This window comes from Barbus barbus, assembly GCF_936440315.1.
Source record: "Barbus barbus genome assembly, chromosome: 2".
NCBI classification, from domain to species: domain Eukaryota; kingdom Metazoa; phylum Chordata; class Actinopteri; order Cypriniformes; family Cyprinidae; genus Barbus; species Barbus barbus.
In genome coordinates, this window is record NC_136730.1 from 11,549,708 (window position 1) to 11,559,252 (window position 9,545).

A 9,545-nucleotide genomic window follows, 5' to 3' on the forward strand; every position below is an offset into this window, starting at 1 on the left:
AAAAAAGTCACCAAAGTCAATGGTGCCCCAAAACTGCTCTGCTTCCCACATTCTTCAGAATATCTTCCTTTGTGTTCAGCAGAACAAAGACATTCATACAGGTTTGGAACTACTTGAGGGTGAGTAAATGACAGATTTTCATTTTTGGGTGATCTATTCCTTTAATAAGCCCCTTTGAAAGCTCATGTCTCAAAACGGTAAAGGAGTCACAAGACAAGTTCAGATCCCAGAGGTTTCTATTTTATTGGTTTGGAGCATAATTTCATTGACAAATCACATGCAGGCAAGTCAAACTGTGAACAAGCAAGAGATACAGAGTTCAATGGCTTATGAGAAGTGCGATCTTAAACAGCGAAGCATGGCAGAGCCAAACAAGCTAAGAGGTTTTACTGCTTAAATCACTGGACACACAGGTTGACCTGTCAGTCAAACAACATAAAATAAAGTCTGATGGCCTATAGGGTATAACACACTCATACAGCAAAACTAATCAGCAAAGGAAAAGATGGACAGAGTATTTAGCTGCTCTCTTTGCCAAGTGTGAGCTTGTCGAACATGTACTCGGCCATGCCGTTCTGGGGGGCGCCCATGCGACGCAGGTTGGTCACCCAGTCGCCCAGTTCTTTGATGGACTTCACCTGCTCGTCCAAGTAGTGTGTCTCAATGAAATCGCACATCTGTAAGAAACAAGAAGAGTGAGTTTGGAATAGGTTTTGTTTGTTACTGAGATTGCGTTCGTATCAGTAGCTGCAGACTCACATGAGGGTCGTTGTGCTGAGAGGCCAGCTTATGCAGCTCCAGGAGGGAGTGATTGACGCTTTTCTCCAGCTGCAGGGCGCATTCGAGAGCTTCCACACCGCTTCCCCACTCATCCTTCTCTGGTTTCTGTCAAACACAAATACAAAAGTTAATACTAACCCTTCTTCCAGTCCATCCCATGCTGTCTTCTCACATCGAAAATGACATTTGTTTAGAACTGTTTTTGCTTGTAAACGGGGCTTGATCTGTGCATATTTCTCTGCTGATTCAGACGAGATTACTTTTACTGGAGAAATAAATATTATGGATAGAGGGCTCATATTTTAGATGGAAACTAACACTGGTCTGGAGTGGTGTGGATTATTGTGATGCTTTTCTCAGCTGTTTGGACTCTGACGGCACCCATTCAGAGGATCCATTGGTGAGCAAGTGATGCAATGCAAAATTTTAAAAACTGTTCCTATGATGAAAGAAACTCATCTATATCTTGGATGATCTGTGAATGAGTATATTTTCAGCAGATTTTCTAATTGATTATTTTCCCTTTCTATCATGTGCGTTGACAGATGCATTTATTGTTTAATGCATTCAAAGTGCATTTCCTCAGCACATAACTTCCATTTTACAGGTGTATCCTTCTTGGTGCATCCAACTTCTTGGTGTTTTTTTTTTTTTTGCTAAATTTTCTTGTCACAAATGAATGAATTACTGTCACTACATAATTTTAAATATAAAACAGTGGTCAAATATGAAAAATACAATCTCTAAGGTTTCCAATGATATATAGTTTGTCAAGATTAGTTTAGGTTTAGTATAGAATATTACGGTTTTAAATATGTAATGGCTTTCGGCCCACCGGTGGGCCGGTGACACAAGTGGTTCACTTTATTTTTTTATTTTTAGTTGCAGCCTTACAGATAAAAATGAAACCTCAGGTAAAATGCTGTTGAGAATTTTTGATGGCGTGGCATCTGACTAGTTGCCATCAAATGTCAACTTCCCGATATTAATTTCATGAGAACTAACCAATTTTCCATTACCAATGAAACTGGTAAACCAGCGCTACCCTGAAAAATCTGGTCACGTGATATATGGTGTCAAATCACTAGGTCCAAAGAGCGTTGATGCTCTCCAGTTAGGTACTTCAATCTTTCCCTATGACAAAATAGCGCTTAATAAACACGCTGACGGTCAGTTGAAGTTTATCGTTAGTGTCGGTAAAAGATAAGAGCCCCACCCCAACTTTGTCCTCTCTATCTCTGCGTCCCTGCCTTGCCAAGCTAAACTGTAACACTATCACATGAACACACATTATAGATGTACCTTCACGTCCTGCAGAAAGATCCTCCCTCCCCTCTGGTTCTGAAACTTCATCAGTTTCTCAGCATGTTCGCGCTCTTCGTGGGACTGATGGTGGAAAAACTTCGCAAAGTTGTGCAGGGCCTGATCATCTCGGTCAAAGTAGTATGACTGCATGAGAAAAATAAATAAAATAAAGGTCACATGAGACACAGTGAACGAAATGGATCATTAACTAAACTTGCAAGCAAAGTTCATTCATATACTGAATTCAATGCCCCTGCCCTTCACCTAGAACACTACATTTTACTCTAAATGGGATGGGTCTAGTACGCTGTAATAGCCTTGGACTCTCACCATGGAAAGGTAGACGTAGGATGCATACAGCTCCATGTTGATCTGACGGTTGATGGCCGCCTCGCAGGCCTCCTCAAAGTTCTGTCTCACTTGAGAGCTCATGTTTCTGTAAGAGAGGACATAAAATAAGCTTGCCACCCTTGCTGTACTGCAATTTATGCACCCCCTGTTATCAATGAACGCACTGCTGTCCAACATCAACTTCTGCATTACCACGCACCACAAACCCACTAATAATAGTGTTTATTGTCTGATCCAGACATGCCAGCATGTGTTTACGCTCTCTGTAAGACACTGTACGAGGTTTAATGTGTTCTCAGGACAGGTGCTGTTCAAGTTCAACCCCATTTCGGTTACTCTTGTCATTGGTTTGGTATGGGAAAAAGCACATGAATGCATGACAGACATTTCCTGGATCACTTAGATAATTCTTCTCAGGGTTTAGCCGGTTGGTCCAATACCACCTGCTCAAGAACTGGCCAACTTGCATAGTGTAACCTATGTTTAAATTAACTACAATTGAGAAGCGAAATAAAACAATTATGAATACATGTGTGACCCTGGAGCAAAAAACCAGTCTTAAGTCGCTGGGGTATATTTGCAGCAATAGCCAAAAATACATTGTATGGGTCAAAATGATCCATTTTTATTTTATACCAAAAATCATTAGGATATTAAGTAAAGATCATGTTCCATGAATATATTTAGTAAATTTCTTACCGTAAATATCAAAACTTCATTTTTGATTAGCAATATGCATTGCTAAGAACTTCATTTGGACAAATTTAAAGGAGATTTTTTTATTTTTTTGCACCGTCAGAATCCAGATTTTCAAATAGTTGTATCTCAGCCAAATATTATCCGATCCTAACAAACCATACATCAATGGAAATCTTATTTATTCATCTTTCAGATGATGATAAATCTCAGTTTTGAAAAACTGGCACTTAAAACTGTTTTTTTTGGTCCTGGGTCACATATATCTGAAAACCGGCCTGTGGTGACACCTTATTTACAATCTTGTAATCTGTATACTAAAAGTATTATGAAAAAAACAAACAAACCTTGAGACCTGGGAGCATTTAGACAAACCCGTCAGATGGATTCAAGCGATTTTTTTTTTGGGGCTTTAGAAAGTTTGCAAAAAAGCCGACTGCAGCCTTTTTTAACTTAATGTTTAACTTAAAATACCAGCATTCTCTAGAAGACGTAACGAATGACTGTAAAACACGTAAAATACAATGTTATCGTCGTGTAGAATTATTTTTCATCGCTTTCGGAGCTCGACAGCGCCAGTCCCCATTGACTTTCATTGGGAAAGCGGTGTCACCACTCTTCAAAAAAAAAAAAAAAATCAGTTTAGCATATTAAATATTTTGGCAATTGTGTTATGATGTTAAACAAAGCTAACCGTGAAAAAAGACTGAGCTAACTTTCAAAATCCCATAATAAATGTGCCAAGAACAACCGCTAAATAATCGCAAAAGTACATTGCGTCGTGGGTGTTTACAAAGGAGCCTTTTCAACCAAAACCCCAAAAAAACCCCGCAGTCTTGAGGAAATGTAAATTAAGGATATCAAAAGAGTTCAGAAAACGTTAAATATTAAGTTGAGGTCGTGTAAAATTATTATTTTTTTCGTTTTTAATCCCTTTCGGAGCTCGACAGCTCCAGTCTCCATTCACTTTCAGTGGGAAAAGACTATATAACATATTAAAATCTGTTTAACGCATCTTATAAATGTTTTAGCGATTATAACAAAATATTGTAAAGGATTAACCGATAATAACGAACGTAAAAAATATTAGACAATGGCGTGGCGGGCTTTTGAGGATATTGTGGCCTTTTCAAACATTACACTACATTCGTCCAAATGCGTGATAATTTGGGAAACGAAGCGAATTCGTAGTTTTATTTGATCCGATTCGTTTTTCCAGCAGGACTTAATCGACAAAAACAAACAAAGATGGCGGTCCTGCGGATCGTATGCTAACGTTAGTGACGGGTGCCGCGGTCTCTATGCAACCGAGTTATTCATCCACCTAAACAAAAACAAAGGATTTGAAGCGAATATGTGTTGATTCGGATTGAAAACTTACCTTCAAATCGGTTTTACGGCTTTTCTGATGTTATTCGCACAGATGGTCAACGACGCTGGTTCCCGTAGAATTGTTTTTTTTTTTTAAGCAAGCGTCTTTAAATCTAATTTTCGATTTTGACCGAAAACAAAATGACTGGAATCGAAGGAGTTGATTGATGGAAAAGGCGAAAAGACAGAAGATCGGTTGCCGTTCAAGCACTGTTGAAGCAGGTAACCTTCAGTCCGTCCTCGTGGCTGTGATGATTATGAAAGCGTGCTCTGCGGCGCAGGAGTATTTGTGGGACGCACAACAGCGCATTTGTACGCATGACGCGACACGCACAGCGTAAGGATCCGCCCCAAGATGAAAAATAATAATAATATAATATAAATATAATTATATAAAATAAATAACTATAAAATACAACTCAAAATGAAATTCCGCAGAGAATCAAGACACTACAATAAAAAAAAAAAAAAAAATTGAAAATCTTACTAGAATTGCTTTACAAAGCAAACACAATTATTCACTTTAAGATTGTATTACCTCCTTTAAAATAGTAAAAACGTCCTCAATTCTTCCAGCTGTTATGCTTTTTGTGTTGACCCTCAGATCAACATTTGGTTTCAGATCTCCAATATCAGCAAAATGCAGCAACAAGAGAAGTCCAAAAGGGTCTTCTGTGTTTTCCATACAATAATTATTCCATACAATTCCTTTAAGCTAGCATAGGTACAGCCTATATTTGAGAAGCATTAATGACATGCTTTGTGATTGCTGGGCTTCAAAATGACCAAAAATTGCAGTCCTTAATAAAATACAGGGGCAGGAAGAATGTCTAGACGCTTTGTCCTTGTGCCTATCAGTGGGATTTGTAATATGAGGTTTGAATCCAGTAGCTTGTTAGGAGCTACACCCAGGATGTCAGGAGTATCTGGAGCATCTCGCTGACTCAACAGGCATGTTCATTGGATTGAAGGGTTTGGGCGCAGCTTTTGTGCAACATAATCTTGAAAAAAAACTATGATTTAATGCTTGAAGAACAACTATATTATATGTCACTATATACACTCATGATATTTGTGACCCTGGAGCACAAAACCAGTCTTAAGTCGCTGGGGTATATTTGTAGCAATAGCCAAAAATACATTGTATGGGTCAAAATGATAGATTTTTCTTTTATGCCAAAAATCATTAGGATATTAAGTAGAGATCATGTTCCATGAAGATATTTTGTAAATTTCTTACAGTAAATATATCAAAACTTAATTTTTTATTAGTAATATGCATTGCTAAGAACTTCATTTGGACAAATTTAAAGGCGATTTTCTCAATATTTAGACTTCTTTGCACCCTCAGATTCCAGATTTTCAAATAGTTGTATCTCAGCCAAATATTGTCCAATCCTAACAAACATCAATGGAAAGCTTATTTATTCAGCTTTCAGATGATGCATAAATCTCAATTTCGAAAAATTGACATTTATGACTGGTTTTGTGGTCCAGGGTCACATTTATTATTGGCCTATATAGAGGCAACATGGCACTGGCACTTTTACTGTGTAATCAGCTGAACTCCATATGAAGAATTCAATGCTATAAGACAGTAACAGTATATTGAGGATCATGTGACCACTGCCCACTGGAAGTGTGATATCAAAAAGTGCTGAAACTAAGCTAACTGTCACTTATTCACTCCTTACATTGGTCAATCCAGTTCCGCAGTCGTAGAGTGTGACGTAACATGGTGAACACCAACATTTTCCAGAACTTGTAAATACTGGGGAACATTATGTTGTGTAACAGTAAATGTCTGAGTCAGAGGCTGTTTTGCTTTCTCTTTAGCGGCGTTTTCTACAGTTAAGAAAAGTATTAGCCTAAATTATTACTGTTTTTAAATCCATCAAACAAAAAAAAGTTTACTTTTTAAACCGCATCTTTACAGCATCTTTATATATTGGGTTGTTTAGTTGAGAAATATATTCTAGTTTGGCTTGAGCAAAGTTCATTTTTACCAGTCTTTCACAATCCAATAATTGTTTCAGAAGGTTTTATTACGTTTATTATGACTAAAGGAAAAGAACAGAATGTGAAATCATACTCACATGCTCAGTGTGCCGCTAGAAGCATAAGATGATAAGGTGTTAACAAAGCATTTTATATTGTTCAAAATCAGCACATTTGCATAACATAACAAGCCAGATTTTGCCATCTCACAACAAATTGTTTGTAGGAACTAAACAGAAATACAGAAGGTGTGATCTTTTAACAAACATAATTGATGTAATGGATTTAAAATTGGATTAAAAATTGATTTTTTAAAATAAAAATATTTTAAATATGCTTTTTTTGTATATCATCTCATTATATTGTTCTCATTATATATTTAGGGCAACGCCTTCCATAATGGCCCAATAAATTAGAAAATAATTACATTTAATAAAACCAATAAATGAATCACCAATACTTTTATGGTTTCACTGATGAATGATAAATCTTAAAGTTGTAATTAAATACTCATTGTGTATAGCAAAGATATGGATTATGGGCTGCTTTGAAAGGTTTACTCTTTTTCACTAGGGATTTTTACTTATAGATCTTTACTGGTGTTTTTTGCACCAAAAAGTCACACAAAAGAAGTAGCTTGAGACGATAATGGCTAGACTTTCATCTATGACTTTCTATGAGACAATAGTAATTAAATATGTGGATCTTGAAGAAAACAGCAATGTTGTTCTTATTAGTCATTTTGGAAATTCCTGACCAGCATGTGGATTCTGACAGTGTTTCAATCCATGTTATAATTTAAAGGAATTGTTCTCACAAAAATGAAAATTCTCTCATCATTTACTCACCCTCATGCCATTACTAATCTGTATGACGTTCTGGCTAGTCATCTCTAACACTATAGCCATTCCCTTGGTGCCTAAATCCTAGTCCATGTTTTTATAATGGTATAAACATGGCAACAATAAGGCAAACTACATATCACTGTATATTTTATATATGTCACTGCACTGTAAAAAAATGCTGTAAATTGACAGTATTGAACCGTTTTCTAAAATTACAGTTTCTTACCGTAAATTAGCACGTGATCTGTGGGGGAGGGGAGGAACGGCAAGAGTGAGTGAGTGACACGACTTTTCAGTGTAATTGCAGTTTTCATCAAGTGTGAAGTTGAAGCTCATTTACAGGTAGCAGATCACAGGTGTACTTTCATAAAAAAGGTAAAAAAAAAAAGAAAACATCTGTGAGGTGAATATTCACCACGAAGGACAAACAAATGGACTTTTTCATACTGCAGACCACATTTTTAGATATGGTTTTTCAGTGCCTGATACCAATATCTGAAGAGCAAAGTGAACGGTGGCTAACATGATCAGTGTTGGGGGTAACACATTACAGGTAATGCAAGTTACGTAATCAGATTACTTTTCAAGTTCAAGTTGAGCTTTATTGTCATTCCGCTACATGTGGGGACATACAGTGGAACGAAATGTCGTGTCTCGCAGGACCACGGTGCTACATAAATACAGACATTACAACAATGAAGTAAAAAACACTATAAACCTATACACTACTAACCTACTGACAGATTTAACTATAAGTATACTATATATATATATATATATATATATATATATATATATAAAAGCATTTACCCTATACAAACTAAAAGAATAAAGGATAAAAAATACAACTATACGAATGCTTCACATAAATATTACCCTATACAAACTAAAAAATAGAAGATAAAAAATACAAACTATACGAATGCTTCACAAATACTGTGCATGTGCAAAGAGAGACATTTGAGTCAGCAGCTGGTTGGGGAACAGTGCAGGATGATTTGTAGTGCATGAGCATGTAAACATACATATATTGCTGAGTCTTTTGTGAGATTGTGCACACGCAGCAGTGTGTGTAAAGTGTCCATAGTGCACATAGTGTAAAGTGTAAAGTGTCCATAGTGTAAAGTGTCCATAGTGCACATAGAGGAGAGTGTGTTACTACAGGTGGTTTGTACAGGCTCACTCACCTGTGTGTAGCACACTTTGAATTGCACAAAAAAAAAAAAAAAACTTTTTCAAGTAACTAGTAAAGTAACACATTACTTTTTAATTTACAAGAAAATATCTGAGTTATGTTTTCAAATAAGTAACCCCAGATACTTTTACCATTTATTGACTGACAGCTCTGCTGTCCCGATGTTGAGAGAAATCGGGTGTAAGTGCAGAGGAGTTTTGTTCACTGTTATTGTAGTTCTGGACTAAATGTGAACATGCATTTACTCATCTCAATTGCACAAAAACAGATCCAGTATTCCTTGAAATGGATTCAAATAGCTAAATGCAATGCAGTAAATAAATATGCTAAATACTTCATGAGACCGGGCTTGTTAAATATATAAATATCCTTTATGTATTTAGGCCTAATCCCATTTTATTAACCAGAGTCTTTACTGCTGACCTTCGATGATCCCATTCAACTATACTATGAATGAATTAATGAATGAACGAGGCAGTTATATAGCACTTTATTGTGTATTGCTGTACACCCAAAGCACTTTACAGTCATAAGGGGGTCTCTCTTCAACCACCACCAGTGTGCAGAATCCACTTGGATAATGCGACAGCAGCCACAGGACAAATGCGCCAGTGCGCTCACCACACACCAGCTACAGGTGGAAAGGAGAGCGAGATATAGAGCCAATCAAGTGGATGGGGATTATTAGGAGGCCATGATGGTCAGAGGCCATGGAGGGAATTTGGCCAGGACACCGGGATTACACCCCTATACTCTTTACGAGAAGTGCCATGGGATTTGTAATGACCACAGAGAGTCAGGACCTCAGTTTAACGTCTCATCTGAAAGATGGTGCTTTTTGACAGTATAGTGTCCCCATCACTATACTGGGGCGTTAGGACCCACACAGACCACAGGGTGAGCACCCCTGCTGACCTCTTACAACAGCAACCTAGTTTTCCCAGGAGGTCTCCAATCCAGGTACTGACCAGGCTCAACCCTGCTTAGCTTCGGGCAACCTGTCT

General features: G+C 37.3%; 1 protein-coding gene across 1 annotated transcript; it reads right to left on the reverse strand.

Moving 5' to 3' along the window:
- Positions 1-224: 224 nt before the first annotated feature.
- Positions 225-4,817, reverse strand: LOC306843835 (ferritin, heavy subunit). The gene is made up of 5 exons (XM_079375519.1): positions 4,514-4,817; positions 2,416-2,521; positions 2,083-2,229; positions 760-885; positions 225-677 (listed from the first exon to the last, which is right to left on the reverse strand). Exons 2-5 carry the CDS (start codon positions 2,515-2,517, stop codon positions 519-521), a joined length of 534 nt encoding a protein of 177 aa, XP_079231645.1. The 5' UTR covers positions 2,518-2,521; positions 4,514-4,817; the 3' UTR covers positions 225-518.
- Positions 4,818-9,545: the final 4,728 nt, after the last annotated feature.